The following is a 21,197-nucleotide window of genomic DNA, read 5'->3' as shown; positions in this document are numbered from 1 at the left end:
GCAACCCAGAGTTCAATGCATGGGCCCTGCCCGGGCCAGGTAGCCCCTGGGTGGCAGCAAAAGGCCTCATCTGTCTCCCTCGCCCCTATCAGACCCAGGAATGTCACACCCCAAACGGCCCAAGTACCCAGTTCTGCTCTTCCTGGGTAACTGAAGCAATGCAAGCGTTTGCATGCACCCTGCTGCCCTGCTTGGAACAAGTCCGTGCCACTAACTCGCTTCGCGCTCTCTCTGCCGGGCTCGCATCTGTCCCCCTCACCACTATCAGACCCAGGAATGTCACACCCCGAATGGCCCCAGTACCAGTTCGAGTCCTCTGTTCCAGACTCCAAACAAAGACCAAACCCAGGGGAGCAGGCAGGACCTGGCTCTACTAGGGCAGCCAAAGCCAACTCCGGCTCAGGAAGTTCCTGGGGAACGCAACGGAGACTGCCCCGGGAGGCTCCGCCAAAGAGGGCAGCGCAGCCGGGGTGCCCGGTGGAATCTGCCGGTACAGGCAGGGAGACGGAGCCTGGCCTGCCTTTTTGCCTGCCAGGTCTGTAGGAGGGCCGCCGCCGTCGCTATCGTCGCCATGAAGAACTGCGAGTACTGGCAGATTCCACCAGGCACTCAAGCAGAGGATCTTGGCCCACCGGCGGAGGGAAAGGTAGCCAACGGGAACTGGTGCCACCCATCCCCTTCGCCCTCGACTCCCAACGCAGCGCCCCCCTCAGCCTCGCTGGTGTACACTCTTCGCTCCATAAGACGCACACTCTTCCCCCCCCCCACTTTTTTTTTGGGGGGGGGAAAGTGCGACTTATGGTCCGAAAAATACGGTATTTGTTTTCCCCAGTTTTCCAGCCTGTCAAGATCATCCTGTATCCTATCGCTGTCTTCTAGCATTTTTGTGACCCTTCCCAATTTCGTATCATCTGCAAATTTAATGTGATAGATAACTGGCTGGCAATGAAATAAGATAGGAATGGTGGAACAGTAAAACAAGGTATCCCTTTTGATGTGAGACTCTTACCTCTTTTTGGGCCTCCATTGCCTGGTGCACCAATTTTGCTTCTTTTTTCTTCTCCAGGAGTCGAATGGAAGGAGATGGGGACTGCTCCTCTGATACTGGGAATTTCCTAAACAAAGAGGACCAGGGCTTTTTTTGTAGCAGGAACTCCTTTGCATATTAGGCCACACTCCCTGATGTAGCCAATCCTCCTGGAGCTTACAATAGCCCTTTACTAAGAGCCCTGTAAGCTCTTGGAGGATTGGCTACATCAGGGATGTGTGGCCTAATATGCAAAGGAGTTCCTGCTACAAAAAAAGCCCTGCAGAGGACTATTATTTTTCTGTGATGAATTCAGATAGCTTGTCAAGTCAAAGCAGGTCCATAGCTATGGTGGGGCTTTCAGGCTCCCAGTCTCACCACTTAAACACTGAAGCCAGGGTCCAGGCCCTACCACTTACCACCTCTGACTTTCACTGCAGCTGAGAGGCCCTCTCCTCCCTTCCCCAGGCTTGCCCAAACAAGAGGGCTCAAAGGAGAGAAGCCTGGGCAGGGGGGGGGGGGGAGAAGAGGCAGCCATGGGCTTTGCAGCAGGGCTTGCTGGATGGACCCCACTGTTAGCACCATTGTCTTACCCACTGGAGCTGCAATTCGCAAGTGGCTTCCTTCCTGGCCACAGCTCTCTCCTGTCCTCCCCTCCCCCTGGGAACGGGCAGCAAGTGGCCCCTGGGCTCAGCAAGCCTGCAGCACAGCAGCAAGATTCCTGGAAGGGCTGATCACAGTTGAGCTGCTGGTTCACTTGGGGAGAAGGCCCATCAGAGCCCCTGTGCCATCTCCTCCCTTGCTTATTTAGGGCCCCTCAGTCTTTGGCCACTGTGATTGACGTTCAAGCATCCTGTGGCTGGAGCATCTGTCTATCGCTGGAGTGTCCTCCCCGCACATTGTGTTTTTTTTAAGCTTGCTGGATGGCCCTGGGCTGTGCGACAACTTGGCTTCCCTCCCTCCCTGCCTCCAGCCACAGCCAGCCAGGGGCACCTCCCTCCCTGCCTTCCAGTGCAGAGAGCCTGGCCAGGCCACCAACTTGGTGGCCCCCTGTCCCCCCCCCCCAAAAAAACCCTGGCTATATGCCCCATCAAACTTGAAATCCTGGCTACAGCCCTGAGTCAAAAGACCTTGCAGGAAGGGTCAGTCTTGTATTGACCATCTAGCTTCAGCTGGACAAAGGGAGGGAAAGGAGAGAGAAACTGCTATTTGATAGTGATGCTCAGAATAGTGGTAAACCTAGAGATGGCCTTCCCATTGTCTCACTGCGAAAACTGGGCCAAGTCCAGGTGTGGTGAAAAAAGACAACCACACTTCTGAGAATTAACAGGGAAGAATTTGAAAATAAGACATCCAGCACCTTAATGCATATAAATATAATCTATGGCAATGGTGGTCAAACATGCTGCATAGAATAAACATCAGATGTCTGAGAGCTGCAAGACATGAACGACTATCACACACACATTTTTATTAAAACTCTTAGTACTTTTTTTGCACAGAAAGATAAAATAGATATGTATGCATTTTACAACATCACCATGCTAGAAGACTTTTTTTTTCCAAAACAAAAGCTGGGCATAACTGTCCCCAGAAGACCAGCATAGGGAAAGGTTAGGGAATTATTTTTTGGCACCAGTGGGAGAAGGAAACACACATGTACCATATAAATCAATGATCACCACTTGCATTATAATGCATCTCTCTTTGCCTTGACAGGTAGGTTCATTGCTCCTACAAGGCCTATGAAACTATTAAATTGGAAACCAATTTCAATTTAAATTGAAACTTTATTGTGTGCAAAAATTGTTCAACAGCTCTACTGATTCCAGGTCAACCTGCTTAGTTGCTAAAAGTGACTTAAGATGCCTTGACACCAGAAATTTAGAGTTCCAGGATGGAGTCTGGCCCCTGAAGCTGCAAATTGTTAAGCATATTTTGCGTGGTTGTAACATCAGGTGCCACGCAGGATCTAGCCTTAAGTTAAAGGCAGAGCAGGCAGCAGTTTTCTGAGAGGGGTGGGGCCGGGGGGAGGACACCAACGCACAAGGTCTCCCCCCATCTGCATTTATTCCTTGATTCTTGTGTAGGTAAGTTAGATGGTCCAACCTGGAATGCAGAGAGGCTAAATTGTTCCACATAAGCTCCAAAGTTCTTGCTACAAGGGAGCAAAAGTCAGCTAATGAGCAATTAGAGTCTTTTGTGTTGTCAGTCACTCCGGAATAACCTCAGGACGGCTTGTAAGACATACCTTGTCCTTGGAATGATCAACACTATTACCGTTGTTGATTGGACTGTTGGAGCCAACTACCTTTTCTGTTAGTGAGGGCAGTTCATTAAGTTCATCATTATAAACATTATCATTATCAGCCAAAACCTCAAAACGGTTGCGAATTGGAACCTGGGTGGAATAAAAGTCTCCAATTTTTAATTGCTTGGGAAGTGGGAGTGAATCTTCTGTATCCCTTGGGCGTTTGGAGACCCCCATGGTGGTTAGGCGTCTTTCTGCAAAGTTCCTTGGCCCTGGGTATAGCCTCAACGGCAGCACTGCACACCAATTCACTGTTGTTAAAAGAAGAGCTTGCAGGGCAACTAAGAGGAAATAACAGTGATAAGTTTCTAAGTAAGCAAAGCTCCCACTTGGTAGACTTCCAGAGTCAGAGACGGTGAGGACGCCAGCCAATTATCCAATTAAGCAGGGGAGGTTTGCATTCCTCTACAGCTCTGCTTCCATTTGAAAGAGTTAAGATGGAAAAGGTAAAATCCTCAGGGTTAAAACAAAAAAATTAAAAATAAAATTAAAAGAGGCTTATCATAGACTTATCGTTATAGAGCCGTAGAGCCACACGTCTGCCTCCCTTCACTGCTCGACCATTTCCCTTGAAACTGGCATCAGTGAACATCCTGAGTGGCCACCTGTGTCCCTGGAGGACATCATTACCCTGATTTCACAACTTAAGTCCAAAAAGGCCCCCGGCCCTGACGGAGTCATTGCAGAGCTATTGAAGTTCCACCCAAAATGGTGGGCTCCACCCCTGGCTGCCCTGTTTACTATGATAAATAACACTGGAATAATGCCCAGGACATGGACCAATGCAATCATTGTCCCCATCCATAAAAAGGGCAATCCTTCGTTACCTGAGAACTATCGGCCGATTAGCCTCCTATCAGTTGTCGGCAAGCTTTATGCCAAACACCTCCTAGTGAAACTAGAAAGCTGGCTGACAACAAACAACATACTAGGCCCAGAACAAATAGGGTTTCACCATGGTAAATTCACCCTTGACCACTGTGTCATTTTATCACACCTAGTTTCCAAATACAGTGGGAAATCTGGCAACAAACTCTTCGCTGCCTTTTTAGACCTCAAGGCGGCGTTTGACTCAGTTCCTAGAGAGTTGCTCTGGGTTAAGTTGGCCAGGATGAACATGGATCCCAGATTGCTTACCTTGATTAAAAAACTGTATACACGTACCAGCTGTCAAGTTAAGTACAACCTCCAGGGAAATCTAACTTTGGAAATTCCAATTTGTAAGGGTGTGAAACAGGGCTGTATCCTTGCCCCAGCACTTTTTAATCTTTTTTTAAATGATCTAGCCCCTGTTTTATATGCAATCGATGGGCATGCCCCTAAAATTGCTCACCGTCATGTTCGCATCCTTTTATATGCGGATGATGCCGTCTTATTGTCATGTTCCCAAATTGGATTGAGGCGTCTATTATACCAAGTTATGACCTATCTCAATAACAATGAGTTAACCCTGAATTATGGGAAAACAAAGATTTTAGTTTTCTCTAAATCTTGGAAGCAACTATTATGGTCAGTCCAGGGAAACCCTATTGAACAGGTCAAAACTACCAAATATCTGGGGATTAATTTTTCCTATAATGGGAGCTGGGCAACCCATCGCAAGTGCGCTCTAACAGTGGCAAGAACTAGTGCCTTGGCTATTGCCCGTTTCTTTTATCTGAAAGGGAACCGATATGTCCCTTTGGCCCTAAGAGCTTTCAATGCAAAATCTAGCCCCCAACTTTTATATGGTGCCCCCATATGGATCAGTGCCTTCGATCACACCACTGAAGGCCTACAATCCTTCTTTTTGAGGAAAATTCTGGGACTACCCAACTGTGTTCCTTATGCTGCAATTTGCATGGAAACTGGACTGTTGCTGCTGGAAACTCGCACCTGGCTTTTGACCTTTAAGTTTTGGCTGCGCCTTTTATTTAATTCTGATCAGAATTCTTTCACCTTTTTGATGCTGATGGACCATCATGCATCCAAATGGTTGACCCTGATCCAAAAGAAAATCACATCCATAGGAATTTCCTTGGATGCATTTTATCTATCCTCTGCTTCTGCGGTATTTCAATCCATCAAACGTAGACTACTAGATATCCAGTTGCAATGTCTAACTGAGGCAGCTCGGAAAACTTGCTCCCCAAGCTATCTGGGTTTATCCCAGATTCCTGGGCTTTTAGCTCCCTATTTCCTCTTTTTAACTGATCCTCACCAAAGAAGAACATTCATGCTGGCTAGATTTAATGCATTACCATCGGCCATCCTTTTCGGAAGATACCACAGAATCCCCTGCAATCTTAGACGATGCACTTGTAGTCCAGGAGTCATCGAAACGGTCCCTCATGTTCTTTTGGACTGCCCTTTTTATAGCAGCCCATGTGCAAGATACCTAGATGCACTGCTTTCTGACCATCAAGGCCTTTCTGACAATGCCAAGGTTCGTTTTTTACTCCACGGGAAACACAACTTTGTCACTACTCAAGTTGCTTGCTTTTTACAGGTTGCGATCCAAATCAGAGAGGCTTTTACTCATGCATAGCCTACTGCTATTTTATGTCATTTAACTTTTGCTGGTTTTTAAAGGTTTTATTATATTCTATAGTGTCACTGTTGGTTTTAAAGTATACTGTATTCTTGTATTAATGCCAATAAAGGTCTATGGTATGCTATGGTATGGTGTGCAAAAATTATGGAATCTTGCCATGCTCTGATATCTGTTGGAAAGCTGGTCAAACTTCTATTGAAACGAGGGAAGATGAAAGTACTACCTCATCACTGTGTTTGCTGTGTTCCAAGAATATAATATACAAGAAGATCTGGATGTTGTGAAACTTACACGTGGTCTCCTCAGGAACTGGACCAGGGATTCTTTTGAAGTGGAAGGACTTTTTTTGAATATTTCCAGGATTTGACTGTTTATTTACTTATTTGTGTCCTTCTCTTACACCGAATATGGGTGCTTGTTTGTCACAGTATGACTTTTGAAATATTTTGTATGAGAGTGAAAATAGATTGTATTGAATTTCTCAAAGTTTTCTGTAATTTTTTGTCTATGTGAGGCTGGTTATCATGGAGCCTTTTGGGGGTTTTCTCCTGCCACTCTCTGCCATGATTCTCTGTTTGGTTTGCACACAATCCCCTGTTTGGAGGCCCTTCCCCTGCTTCAGGGGGATCAGAAAGCAGGAGGGGCATGGAAATGTCTGCTGTGCACTCCGTTATACCCTATGGAGACTGATTACCATAAGTTATAATGAAAATTTATCCATGAGCATCTGTGGCTCTGGGGGGCCTGTTTTTTGAAGCAGAGGCACCAAATTTCAGCATAGCAACCAGTGCCTCTCCTCAAAAAGATTGGACCAGGGGGTCCAAATTTATGAGTTTCCAAAGAAGGTGCCCCTATTCATTATTTCCAAATGGAGGGAAAACATTTAAAAGGCATATGATCTCTTTAAATGAGATTGACAAAACTCCCTTCAGAGTTCATTGCGTTTGTCACACCCTTGCTCCTGGCTCCACCCCCAAAGTTCCCAAATATTACAGCAACCCTAACTGCCCGGAACCTGGCAGGAGACTAGTCAATCCACTTACTTTTAAAGCCCTGCACATGAGGGAGATGCAGCTACCAGACCTGCTGTCATGAGCCCTGATGAGGGGGAGCTGGAAGGGTTAACAGACCTGGAAGAGTTACCAGACAGTTCCTCAGCTGAACAAACAGCAGCTGGCCCATCAATCACTCTCCAGGCACCAGTGTCAGCTGTTGATTATCAATCTCCTCCAAGCTCTCCTCTTCCCGTCTCAAGAGTTTGAAGCAGGCTCTGGAAAGAACTTTCAGAGTGAAGACATGAGGCATGCCGATGCTTCAGATCTCTTAGCCCTACGTTCTAGCAGAGTCACTGCCACCCAGGGAGCAGGCTGATTGAGGCTTCTATATAGCTCTCACCCAGGACCTGGTAACCTTGTGGAAGCAACAAGTCTATTCTCTGGCTTGCATCCACGCTCCCTCCTGATTACTGATCCTGATCTGCTTGATTTCCTTGGCACCTTGAACTTTTGGGTTTTGGACATTGACTTCTGATTCCGGTTTGTGATTCTGCATTGGTGACTTGGCTCCTGCTTGACTTCTTGGACTTTGACCTTGGACTGGCTTTGGACTTCTGCCTGCCTGCATCTTGAGAATGTGACAGATTGCTTCCACCCACACACTCACTCCACAAGATGGATGAGGAGGCAAGTGGAGGCACTGGGCAGCTAGCAGCCTTGCTCACTCAGGTACAGCACCTCACTCAAATGGCGGCTCACCTGCAACAGCAGCAGCAAGCCACTGTCACTGCCCCACCTAAGTGCCCAGGGCTTCCCCCAGAGAAGTACGCTGGGAAGGTGGAGGAGTTTCCTGCATTCCTGGCACAGTGCAAACTGTATATTGAATTACGTGCCAGAGACTTCCCCAATGACAAGACCAATGTATGCTTCATTGTCAGCCTCTTAAAGGGGCAGGCAGCTAAATGGGCTACCCCCTTGCTTCTAGCCCCATCACCCCTGCTGACTGACTACCAGGGCTTTCTGGACCATATGGCGGTGGCTTTTGCTAACCCCCAGCAAGCAGCCACCGCCAATCGGAAGATCTGGACCCTGAAGCAGGGTAGAAACTCGGTTTCCCAGTACTCCACCGAGTTCAAGTTTCTGGCCCAAGACCTGGCCTGAAAAGAGGCTGCCCTCATGGACCAGTATACAGAGGGGCTGGCTGATGAAGTCCTTGATGAGCTGGCACAAGTAGACCGACTGGCCATGTTACAAGACCTAATCACACTGTGTCTCCACATCGATGGCCACCTGAAAAGCCGCCGCCAAGTGTGAAGCAGTGCCAGTCCCTTTCAGCTGCCACCACTGCCAGTAAAAGACCAGCCCCAAGTCTGAGTGGACCCCCCCGACTTGGGGCACCTAGCCGGGTCCCCTGAAGCCTACGTTATCGGCCAGGGCCTGTTCCTTGTACCGGTCACACTTGGTTTGCCAGACGGGCGCCGGCTGTTTGTCTACGCCATGGTCGACTGTGAAGCAATTCGTCAATGTGGCCTTTTTGAAGCCACACCAGATCCTGGTGCAGGACAAAGACACCCTGACCCTGGTCGAAGCCATCGACAGGCGCCTCCTCCGCTCCGGTCTGGTCACCCAGGAGACCTGTCCGCTCACACTCCAGATCCAACACCATCATGAGCAAGTACAATTCGATGTTGCTCGCATACCCCGCTTTCCCCTCATTCTGGGACTCTCCTGGCTCATAAAGCACAACTCCCTCGTGGACTGGGCACAGGGAAAGCTGAGCTTCAAGGACCCTTGTCTTCACCAGGTCTAGTCAGCCACCCTGGCTGCTGCCGCCCCGGCTGCTGGTTCTCTACTTCCCCTGGCCTACATAGACTTTGCTTATGCCTTTGAGGAAAAGGAGGCCAACCAGCTCCTCCTGCACCGGCCTTATGACTGTGCCATCAATTTGCTACCAGGGGCACCTCTGTCCATGTGGCAGCTCTACCCCATGTCCGAACCGAAGCTAGCAGCCCTGCAGGACTTCCTCGCCAAAAACCTGGAATGGGGTTTCATCCAGCTATCCACATCCCCGCTGTCCGCCCCTGTTTTCTTCGTCAAGAAGAAAGGCGGCAAGCTCTGGCCCTGCAATGACTACCGGGTCCTGAACAAAATCACCATCCAGGACTGCTACCCATTGCCACTGATCCCAGAACTACTGGATCACCTTAAGGGGGCCCAGGTCTATACCAAGCTGGACCTCTGGGGTGCGTAGAACTTGGTGTGGATCTGCACAGGAGACGAATGGAAGACTGCTTTTGGAACCCGCTATAGCCAGTACAAGTATCTCGTGATGCCCTTTGGCCAGACCAATGCCCCCGCCATCTTCCAAAGGCTGATGAACGACATCTTCCATGACCTGTTTGACCACTTTGTGATCATTTATTTAGATGACATTTTAATTTATTCCCAAAGTTCCGCCCAGCACACAGGGCAAGTCCGCCAGGTCCTGCAATGCCTGCACAAGCATAGTCTCTACACCAAGCTAGAGAAGTGTGCCTTCAACTTAACAGCGGTTGAGTTCCGTGGCCACATTGTCTCATCCCATGGGACTCGGATGGACCCGAACAAAGTCAAGGCAGTCCTGACCTGGCAGACACCGTGGAACCGCAAGGACGTACAGCGGTTCCTTAGCTTTCCCAATTATTACGACCAATTTATCCCTGCCTATGCTGATGTAACCACGCCTCTGACCCAGATCCTCTGGCTCAAAGAACCATTTCATTGGACTCCAGAGGCAGACCAATGTCAGCGAAGGGGCATTGAAGTTTCAACAATGAACAGGCTTAGCTTTTCCACCCCCGGCAGGCGATTTTCTCCCTCTGCCTTGGTTTTTAATTTGGCACCCCCCCCCCCCAGGGGTCCTTTTGTTTGGTGGCTGTTTTTGACCTGGTTTGCACTGTCCCCGCTATGGCCTCGGGGGGCACTAGGGAGTCTATCACTTCCTCTCGCTCGCTCTCGGGTTGGGAGAGCCGCGAGAGGGTGTCGGCCAAGAAATTCTTTGAGCCCAGGATGTGCCTCAGTGTGAAGTCGAATTTGGTGAAGAATCCCGCCCACCAGATTTGTTTCCCCGTCAGTTTTCAGCGGCCCGTGAGAGCCTCTAGGTTTTTGTGGTCAGTCCAAATCTCAAACGGGACCCTTGCACCTTCCAGCCACGATCGCCAAGTCTTTAGGGCGAATGTGACTGCGTAGGCTTCTTTATCCCACACTGACCAATTCTGCTGCTCGTTTGAAAATTTGCACGAGATATAGGCACATGGCTGTAGGCGACCCTCCCCATCCTTCTGCCTCAATATTGCTCCTACGGCTGTGTCGGAGGCGTCACATTGAACCACGAAGGGCTTAAGCTCATTCGGGTGCAACAGTACCGGCTTGCTGGTAAATAGGCGCTTTAGGGTGTCGAACGCCTCCTGACACAGTTTAGTCCATGCGAGCCTGGCCCCGGGTTTTTTTGCCTCTGGCCCCTTTCCCTTGGTCTGGAGTAAGTCCGTGAGCGGTAGGGCCACTTTGGCGAACCCCTGGATGAAAGACCTATAGAAATTTGTGAACCCGAGGAAAGATTGGAGCTGTCTACATGTCCTCGGGGGTTCCCAGTCTAGTACCGCTTGTATTTTGGCCGGGTCCATGGCGAGTCCCTTGCCCGACACCCTGAAACCCAGATAGTCCAATTCCTTTTGATGGAACTCGCATTTGGAGAGCTTAGCATAGAGTTTGTTCTGGTACAGGGTGCTTAGGACCTCACAGACCAATTTTACGTGGGAGGACAGGTCATTGGAATAGATAATGATGTCATCCAGGTACACCCGCCCCCCGGTAAAGGTATTTTCTCAGCACATCATTGATAAAGTTCATGAACACTCCCGGCGCCCCTTGCAGCCCGAATGGCATTACTAGGTACTCGAACTGTCCCAAGGGGATGTTGAACGCGGTCTTCCATTCGTCCCCCTCCTTTATTCTTACTCTGAAGTAAGCGTCCCGGAGGTCAAGCTTGGTGAATATTGACCCCTTCGAGACTTCGCTTAACAAGTCTTTAATCAGAGGGAGGGGGTAGGCGTTGGTCATAGAAATCCCATTAATCCCGCGAAAATCGGTACAAAGTCTCAAACTCCCATCCTTTTTATGAAAGAGTACCGGGGCCGCATGGGGGGCCGTGGCCGGGCAGATGAAGCCCCGGCGGAGGTTTTTGTCTAGGAATTTGTGCAACTCCTCCTCTTCTGCCCACCCCATCGAATACAGTTTTGCCTTCGGAAGTGACTGACCCGGGATGAGCTCTATGGCGCAGTCTGTGCTCCTATGTGGAGGCAGTTCATCGGCTTCGATTTCGCTGAACGCCCCTTTCAAGTCCCGATATTCTGGGGGGATAGTTTTTATCTCCTCTATAGTTACACAGAGTTTCTCATTCTTAGGGGGTGGCTTCGGCCCCCACAGTTCTCTCCACAGGTGGTGGGTGCACCGTCTGTCGATAAAGTCTATAGTGTGCTCCTCCCATTCAATCTTTGGCTGGTGCCGGGTCAGCTTCCCCACCCCCAGGACGATGTCGAAGGAGCAGGAGGGGGCGACCAGAAAGACCTCTAAGTCCCAGTGGTCATCTACGCCCATCGGGACCTCCTGGGTCTGTTCGGTACATGGCTTCCCCCTCATCCTAGTCCCATCCATCTGCTCAAATTCGAGGGGCCGGGGCAACAGCTTTTTATTCAGTTCTAACATCTCTACTAGTCGGGGGGTTATGATTTCTCATGTGCACCCTGAGTCTATAAGGGCTCTGGCGTGAATGAATCTTTTCAGTCTCACATTTAATAAAGTCAACGGGACGAACATAAGCTCCCCCGATATTCTCACCCGTAGTGGTGCCGCTTTCTCTGAGACCTGCCGCTGGGCACCTTCTAGTGCAGGTCGGCCCCGTTTCCCACCGGCTCGATCTCCCAAGGGTCTTCCCCCAGCTCCTCCAGCATTATAGAATCCTCGTCAAGCACCATCGAAAGGGTGGTGCTGCTGCGGCCTGACTCCTTTGGCTTGGTCGGTTTCTTCGCCCCACTCGTGGGGCATTTTGCTGCGGGGGTAGTCGCCCGGCTCCATTCGGGGCAGTTGGCAGCCAGATGATTCGGATCTCCACACTGGTAGCATTTGCGGGTGCTGGGGAAGGGCTTGGCGGCTCCCTCCCTGGCGCCTTCTTGGGTTCTGCCTTGGGAGCCGGACGGGTCTCCCGGCTGGCCTTCCTCTGGTGGTCTTGGCGTTGAAGGGCCACCTCTTTCATGTTGGTCTCAACCTCCCCGGCTAGTTGGATCCAGCCGACAAGGGTGGCAGGCCTGGCTTGCTGGAGGGCCCGATCCAGTATGCCGGCATGCAGCCCCTTCTTGAAGGCTCTAACCTTCATGGCCTCGCTCCAGCCTCTGATTTTCCAGCAATGATTGTGGAACTCTAGGGCGTATTCTCTGATTGACTTGCTCCCTTGACAGATCCCATCTATTGCTGCAATGGCTTGGATCTCGCGAAGCGGGTCCTCGAATTGGGATAGGAGGGCCTGCAGGAAACCCGCCACGGTGGCCACCTCAGGCCACGGACTTTGTGGAGGCTTACGTACCACAGCTGGGCATCCCCCATCATCTTCAACCGAGGTAGGCGACCCGGCTGTGCTCGTCTGGAAAGGTGTTCCCCCAGTAGTGCATGTAGCTGTTGGCTTGGAGGATGAAGTATTCCACCTTGTCGGGGGTGCCATCGAAGGTAACATCCAGCTCCCGTGTCTTTACTTTCGGTGCAGCTGCTCCAACCGGGGCCGCCGCCCCCCCCGGTGGTGCCGGTGGGGCGAGGACCGGGGGTGCTTGGCCGCCGGAACCCCCCGGTGCCTGGACCAATGCTCAGTCAATCTGCTTCTGCACCTCTCGCAGTATTAGGGACATGTTCGCCTTCATTTCTTGCCGCAGGTCGCACCCAAGGATCTCCATCTCCCTCCGGAGATCCTCGGTTGGATCGTGCCTCAGGGAGGATGCCCGCGAATTGCATCCATCCTCTCCCTCCGAGTTGGGGTGCCGCTCATCCCGCGGGGTCTGTTCCCGGCTCCCTCCTTCTCCAGCCAGGCCATTCCGCCAGTCTGGGCTCCCACGGTCCTCCACTTCCCCTGGGGTGCGCAGGAGGTTCGCGTGCCTTTGCGCCGCCTTGTCCATCAGCATGGTAGAGGTTCTGGGGTTCCAGGAGGCTTTCGGGGTGATGAACAGTGCTTGGCTGCTCACCTTCTTCACCTTTCGTGGTTCGATAACGTGCCATGCTGGTTTCTCTTTGGTTGGGGAGGACTCTCGGTCGTCGAGTGCTTCTTCAGCCATTCACTTCAAAGTAACTCTCCTCTGATAAGCCCTCTTGTGTTTAGTATCAAAATGTCAGCGAAGGGGCATTGAAGTTTCAACAATGAACAGGCTTAGCTTTGTTGAAAACAAAGTTTCCATTTATTGATTACAGCAATGCATTCCACTACGCAAGTTCGTTGATACTAATAACGAGAGGGGTGCAAGCATGAGCATATATGGATACACATCAAAGCATGGGGGTTTTAAATCATTTCCCATAATAAAACTGGGGCTCCTCTGTTGAGAATAGCCAGGGTGCCTATCTGTTATCTCCCACCTACATAAACTGTCTCTCCTCCCCTGCTATGGCCTTGCTTGTCTCCGCTAGGCGCCTGGGAACCGGCTAGATGTTTTACACTTCAAAAGGCCATTTGGCACCTCGGCTCCCCCCTCCCGGCCATCCTTCACATTCCTCTACAAGACTGGGGTTAGTATAGCAAAAGGCATAAGGTTAGTTACCAGTAAATAAACAGTGCAGGTAATAAAGTAAACTTCAATGTATACAAGCTGACAACCATGCCTTCACCACCGAGCCATTCCTGCATTACCCAGACCCGCAGCTGCCATTCACGGTGGAGACCGATGCCTCCAGCGTGGCCCTCAGCGCAGTGCTATCCCAGCGGGAGGACCCCTCCCAGACACTACAACCCTGCGCATACGACTTGCAGCAGAGCACAACTACACCATCTTGGAGTGGGAACTCCTGGCCATCAAGGCCACCTTCGAGGTTTGGAAGCATCACCTTGAAGGGCCTGCCACCCCATCCAGGTCCTGACTGACCACTGGAACCTGGAGCACCTACAGACTGCTTGATGCCTTACCCAGCATCAGATCCAGTGGTCCCTCTTCTTTTCCTGTTTTGACTTCCAGATCACCTACATCCCATAGAACCAGAACTGGAAAGCAGACTCCCTTTCCCGAAAACTGGGGTATGCTGCGCCTTCAATGGAGGAGACCCAAACTGCGCTCATCCTTGCACCCTCAGTCTTCGCTGCCACCACGACTCGCCCGACCTTGGCTGTAGAAATCCAGATAATAATAATAATAATAATAATAATAATAATAATAATAATAATAATAATAATAATAATAATAATAATTTTTTATTTGTATCCCGCCCTCCCCGCCGAAGCAGGCTCAGGGCGGCTAACAACATACATAGGTGTTTGTTTGTTTATTTATTTATTACTTTACATTTATATCCCGCCCTCTCCGCAAGCGGACTCAGGGCGGCGTACAACATCATAAAAACAATGAATTCAATAAAACATATAAAACCATAATTTACTTATCAATTTTAAAACTATTAGCGCTGTCTATTATATTGTATACGATATAATATAATAAGTATACAGATATTAAAATTAACATTATTTAAAAACAATTCAATTCAGTTCATAAAAGCAATTCAATAAGCAAGTCATGTTGGCGGGTGCCTTCATTTAACCATCATAAGTCAGCAGTTCATAAAAGCCAGCTTGAAGAGGGTGGTCTTGCAGGCCCTGCGGAACTGGTCAAGGTTCCGCAGGGCCCGCACCTCCTCCGGGAGCTGATTCCATAAGCATGGGGCCATGATGGAAAAGGCCCAGGTCCAAGACCCCTGGGCTCAGCAATGCCTCCTGGAAGTGCAAGACAGCCAAGCCGGGGTCCTCTCTACCCGCCAAGGTCTCCTACTGCACTGTGGCTGCCTATACATGCTTCCGGGGCCCCTCTGGGCCGACATGTTCCGTATGACCCACAACTTCCCTCCTGTGGGGCACTTTGGCGAACACAAGACCCTGCACCTGCTTGCACAGAAGTTCAATAATAATTTGTATACTTTCGATATCAATTTTTCATTATCTCCAAGCAGGACCCTTTCCAGTTCTGTTTGCTCTTGTCTAATTCCCTCCAATTTAATATCGTTTTCCATCAAGCTTTTGATTTGTTGCATTTGAAACCAGTCGTACTTATTATTTAGCTCTTCTGAGGATTTTAATTCAATTTTGTCTCCTTGAATCTTGAGCAGTTGATTATATGACATCTCTCTTTCTTCATCGGATTCAGCTGTTATTTTTATTACTTCTGCTGGTACTATCCACAGCGGTTTTCTCTCGTCTCCATATTTCTTATATTTTATCCAAGCATTTAGTAAACTGTTTCTGATATAATGGTGAGAGAAAAAACCGTCCATTTTATTCTTCCCATAATACAAATACGCGTGCCAGCCGAATTTATTCCCATGAGCTTCTAACCATAAAGGGTTTTTTTATCTACCAGCATTATCCAATCTTTGATCCATGTCAAACAAACCGCATCATGATACAATCTTAAATCCGGGAGTTGAAAACCACCTCTCTCTTTGGCATCTATTAAAATCTTCATTTTAATCCTTGGTTTCTTTCCGGCCCATATAAAGTCCGAAATCTTCCTTTGCCATTTGTTAAATTGTTCGGCATCTTTTACAATCGGGATGGTTTGGAACAAATACATTATTCTTGGCAAAATGTTCATCTTAATTGCAGCTATTCTACCCAGTAAGGACCAGTTAAGTCTATTCCATTTCATCAAGTCCTTGTCCATCTTACACCACAGTTTTTCATAATTATTTTTAAATAGATCAATATTCTTCATGGTTATCTCTATTTCAAGATATTTGACTTTAGTAGTAACCTCACAACCCATTACCTTTTGCAATTCTTTTACTTTATTTGGTTGCATATTTTTACATAAAAATTTCGATTTCTCTTTATTCATATATAGTCCTGCTAACTCTCCATATTCTTTTATCTTGGCTAACAGCAATGGTGACACTTGGATCGGATTCTCTATTATGAACACAATGTCATCTGCAAAAGCTTTATATTTATAAGAGAATCCTCTAATTTTTAGTCCTTCTGTTTCTTTATCCTTTTGTATCTGTTGTAGTTGTATTTACATAAAGATCTTTCAGAGCTTTTCCTAAAAAGGTCCACATCACTGATGGTAGTAGACCTGTCCTGGTGAAGGTAGCACAACCATTTGATTAAGAAATTTCTTTGTTGTTTTGAAGCAATTTTTTTCCAGGTAGGCTTGTCAGGTCTGAGTTGGAAAATACCTAGAGAATTTTGGGGTGGAACCTGAGTGGTAGGCATTGCCTTTTGACAAATTTCTGGCAATGTCAGGAGTGTGTGGTGTATGCAAATAAGTTATGCTAATGAACTCCTATACTTCTTTTTCTACAAAATGACCCCTGGTGAAGTCATTGTACTTCTCAGATTGCTAGAATAATTATCAATGGAGTTTTAACCAATCCCTGGGAGATACAAAAAGGAACAAAACAAGGTTGTTCATTATCACTTCTCATTTATCTTGGTGCTCAAAATTTTAAATAGAGATATTAGACGAGATGAGAGAATTTGAGTTGTTAAGATTAAGAAAGAAGTTTTCAAGTTAAGAGCCTTTGCAGATTATTTGGTATTAACTTTGGAAAAACCTTTAAAGGGAATAGAACTGTTAATGGTGAAATTGAAAGAATTTGGCTCACTAGAATCATAGGGCGTTTTCGCACTGACCTTCAAGTAGCGCGACCACCCTCTTCACAACGGAGGATCTGCCCGGATTTCGCACAAGAAGCGCCGGCGCACCCAAAAGAGCCGGCTACTTCCGTCGCGAAACCCGCTCAAACGTTTTCCTGCTTCTTGGCGGTTTCCGTTTGAGCGGGTTTCGCGACGGAAGTAGCCGGCTCTTTTGGGTGCGCCGGCGCTTCTTGTGCGAAATCCGGGCAGATCCTCCGTTGTGAAGAGGGTGGTCGCGCTACTTGAAGGTCAGTGCGAAAACGCCCATAGAGTTGGAAGGGACCTCCAGGGTCATCTAGTCCAACCCCCTGCACAATGCAGGAAACTTACAAACACCTCCCCTAAATTCACAGGATCTTCATTGCTGTCAGATGGCCATCTAGCCTCTATTTAAAAACCTCCAAGCCTGTTCCACTGAGAAATCTAATAGACAGGAAGTTCTTCCTAATATTGAGCTGGAAACTCTTTTGATTTAATTTCAACCCATTGGTTCTGGTCCTACCTTTTTGGGCCACAGAAAACAATTCCACACCATCCTCTATGTGACAACCCTTCAGGGTACTTGAAGATGGTGAACATATCACCTCTCAGCCTCCTCCTCTCCAGGGTAAACATACACAGCTCCTTCAACCTTTCCTCATAGAACTTGGTCTCCAGACCCATCACCATCTTCGTCGCCCTCCTCTGGACCCGTTCCAGCTTGTCTATATCCTTCTTAAAATTTATCCTTCTTTATTTAAAACATTATGTGGCCTTTTCACCTAATCAGCGTCCCTAATGCTGCAAGCATAAAAACATTTGAACAATTAAAAATATTTAAAATTATAAACCAATACAATAAAAATACAAGACAAACAACACTAGAACCAGGGAGGATGGCCAATAACTGTTTGCAGGTATTCGAAATGAAACAAAAAAAGTCTTCACCTGCTGGTGGAAGGCACTGATAGAGGGAGACAGATTTATCTCCCTGAGTTCCAGAGTTTGTCCCACAACTGAGAAACCCCTTGGCTGGGTTGTCACCCATCTAGCCTCAGACGGTGGGGACAACTGAAGATGACTAGGGTCACAAGGTACCTACTGGCAACTGGCAGGGGATGGGGGAGACTTACCTGGAGAAGAGGAAGGCCCAGGAAATGTCATAGAAACTCACAGTTGGAAGGGACTAGGTCATCCAGTTCAATATCTTGCACAATACAGGAAAGTCAGAAATACCTGCAAATATGTCGCACAGGAAATAACATCACCATACTGGCAATGTTGCAGGGATGCTCTGGTATTTGGGCAAAAGCTCTATAATAAAAATGGCTTCTGCCATAGAGTTTTTGCCCAAATACTACAGTATTACCCAGCAGTTGCCAGCATGATAATGTCACTTTCTGTGTGACTTCACCTGGGCCTTCCTCTTTCTCCTGGTAAGTCCCTCCCTGGCCAGCTGACAGGTAGCAGGGAATGGGACCTGGTTGCAGAGGACCCACACTTCCCCCAGATAGGCTGGCAACCCTAAAGATGGCTGGAGTGAGCTGGTCCTTAAGAAGGCAGTTTAGAAAAGAAGATTATAAAGATGACATAGAATCATAGATTTGGAAGGGACCTCTCGGGTCATCTAGTCCAACCCCCTGCACAATGCAGGAAACTCACAAACACCTTCCCCTAAATTCACAGGATCTTAATTGCCGTCAGATGGCCTTTGTTTAAAAGCCTCTGTTTAAAAACCTCCAAGGAGAGCCCACCACCTCCTGAGGAAGCCTGTTCCACTGAGGAATTGCTCTAACGGTCAGGAAGTTCTTCCTAATGTTGAGCCGGAAACTCTTTTGATTTATTTTCAACCCATTGGTTCTGGTCCTACCTTCTGGGACCACAGAAAACAATTCCACACCATCCTCTATATGACAGCCCTTCAAGTTCTTGAAGATGGTGATCATATCACCTCTCAGCTGCATCCTCTCCAGGCTAAACATCCCCAGCTCCTTCAACCTTTCTTCATAGGACTTGGTCTCCAGACCCCTCACCATCTTTGTCGCCCTCCTCTGGACCCGTTCCAGCTTGTCTATGCCCTTCTTAAAATGTGGTGCCCCAAACTGAACACAATACTCCAGGTGAGGTCTTACCAGAGCAGAGTAAAGCAATACCATCACATCATGTGATCTGGACACTATACTTCTGTTGATACAGTGCACAAAATTGTATTTGCCTTTTTAACCACCGCATCACACTGTTGACTCATGTTCAGCGTATGATCCACTAAGACCCCTAGATCCTTTTCACACATACTACTGCTAAGACAAGTCTCCCCCATTCTATAACCATGCATTGGATTTTTCCTACCTAAATGCAGAACTTTATATTTATCCCTGTTAAAATTCATTTTATTGATTTTAGCCCAGTTTTCCAGCCAGTCGAGGTCATTCTGTATTCTGTTTCTGTCTTCTACTGTGTTTGCAACCCCTCCCAATTTAGTATCATCAGCAAATTTAATAAGCATTCCCTCTATTCCTTCATCCAAATCATTGATAAAAATGCTGAACAAAACAGGTCCCAGGACAGATCCTTGAGGCACTCCACTTGTCACTCCTCTCCAAGAGGATGAGGAGCCATTCACAAGCACTCTTTGGGTGCGATCTGTCAACTAGTTACAGATCCACCTAACAGTAACAGGATCCAAACCACATTTTACCAACTTGTCAACAAGGACAGCATGTGGAACCTTATCAAAAGCCTTACTGAAATCAAGATAAACTATGTCTACAGCATTCCCCTGATCCAGCAAGGTTGTCACTTTCTCAAAAAAAGAGATCAGGTTAGTCTGACATGTCTTGCTCTTGAGAAACCCATGCTGGCTCTTAGTAATCAGAGCCATTCTTTCTAAATGTCCCAGGACCGACTGTTTGATGATTTGTTCTAAAACTTTTCCAGGTATAGACCTCAAGCTGATGGGTTGGTAGTTACCCAGATCCTCTTTTTTTCCCCTTCTTGAATATGGGGACAACATTCGTCCGCCTCCAATCTTCTGGCACCTCTCCTGTTCTCCAAGAATTCTTAAAAATAATAGCCAGAGGCCCAGAAATTACACCCGCAAGCTCTTTTAGAACCCTTGAATGCAGTTCATCTGGCCCTGAGGACTTAGTTTCATTTAAAGAAACTTGGTGTTTACGTACTACCCCTATGCTGATCCTAGGTTGGAACTTTGTACCCTCCTTATATGTTCTGTTTTTGCCATGTTGAGCACCGTTTCCCTCAGACATGATGAAAAAGGAGGGAGAAAAATCTTTATCCCTCCTTTTTCATCATGTCTGAGGGAAACTATCTAGAACTCAGGGTTCCCCTGTGAAATGGACTGGCAGCTGATTTAGAAGACATGAAAATAATGCCAAGTTTTCTTATGCAATTCACTGACACAATATGTGGGGATAGGGCCACCAACCTCCAGGTAGCTTCTGGAGATAACCCACTATTACAATTGATCCCCAGACAACCAACATCAGTTCCCCCAGAGAAAATGGCTGCTTTCTATGGCATTCTATCCTGATGATGGGGTCCCCGCAAAAACCTCACCTTCCCCAGGCTCCATCCCCTTAAATCTCTAGGTATTTCTCACCCAGAGCTGTCAACCCTATATGAGGATGGGCCTGAATTATCAATGATTTATCAATGGCTATTAGCTGTGATAACTAAATAGAACAACCATGTTCAGTGGCAGTTGACTTGTGAATGACATAAGCAGTGAGAATATGAAATAGGTATGTGTGTTTCCTTCATGCCTTGATGGTGAGTTTCTCAGAGGTATCTGATTGGCTACTGTAGGAAAGAGCGTAGTAGTTGAACCCTGAACCAGCACAGCTTTTCTTATAGTAAATGTGGATCTATAAACTAATGAAGAGAGAAGAGGAAGATACTTAAAATGAAGAAAAAAGAACAGAGGCAAGGAAGTGGTGAAAGATAAATAGAGATCTATGCTGGGTAGAGAAGGCATGTGGAAGTACATGATAAAGGAGTCAGGGGTAAGAGAGAAAGAATTGTAGAAGGGGATGGTTTAACTCACATCAGCAGTTTCAGCAGCTTCTGCCCATATTGCATGCAGAAATACTCACTGAGATCCTCTTCTTCCATGGTGCCCATTATGTCAGCTCACCTGCTAGACACCCCTTGCCCTTTTAAACCTAATACTCTGGGCAGCTGAACTTTTTCACTTCTGCCAGTGCCTTATCTATGTACAGCCAAGAAGGAAGCTGACAGATGTGACCTATAAGAGCCTGCTGCAGTTGAGACCGGAGAATCTTGAACTGTAGATATGGAAGATTCAAAAGGGTTGCTTAGCAACCCAAGTGCTATGCTGCAATGGGAATGAAGGCTCTATATTGCCCTTTGTGTGTGCTAGGTGTCAGCGAACTATTCTGGGCCTCTACCATTTTCCCTTTGAG

At 47.7% G+C, this 21,197-nt stretch overlaps 1 protein-coding gene across 1 annotated transcript in view; it reads right to left on the bottom strand.

Moving 5' to 3' along the window:
• Positions 1-20,952, bottom strand: part of CCDC42 (coiled-coil domain containing 42) — a 66,838-nt gene extending 45,886 nt beyond the window's left edge. Inside the window, exons 1-2 of the mRNA XM_060252863.1 lie at positions 20,819-20,952; positions 1,010-1,115 (exon numbers count right to left, since the gene is read on the bottom strand). Of these exons, the coding sequence (XP_060108846.1) occupies positions 1,010-1,115; positions 20,819-20,895 (183 nt within the window). The 5' untranslated portion in view covers positions 20,896-20,952. The remainder of the gene's footprint in view (positions 1-1,009; positions 1,116-20,818) is intronic.
• Between the last annotated feature and the right edge of the window lie 245 nt (positions 20,953-21,197).

The sequence above is a fragment of the Heteronotia binoei genome, chromosome 13 (assembly GCF_032191835.1).
Source record: "Heteronotia binoei isolate CCM8104 ecotype False Entrance Well chromosome 13, APGP_CSIRO_Hbin_v1, whole genome shotgun sequence".
Taxonomy (NCBI): Eukaryota; Metazoa; Chordata; class Lepidosauria; order Squamata; family Gekkonidae; genus Heteronotia; species Heteronotia binoei.
This window is presented reverse-complemented; position numbering and strand designations above follow the sequence as displayed.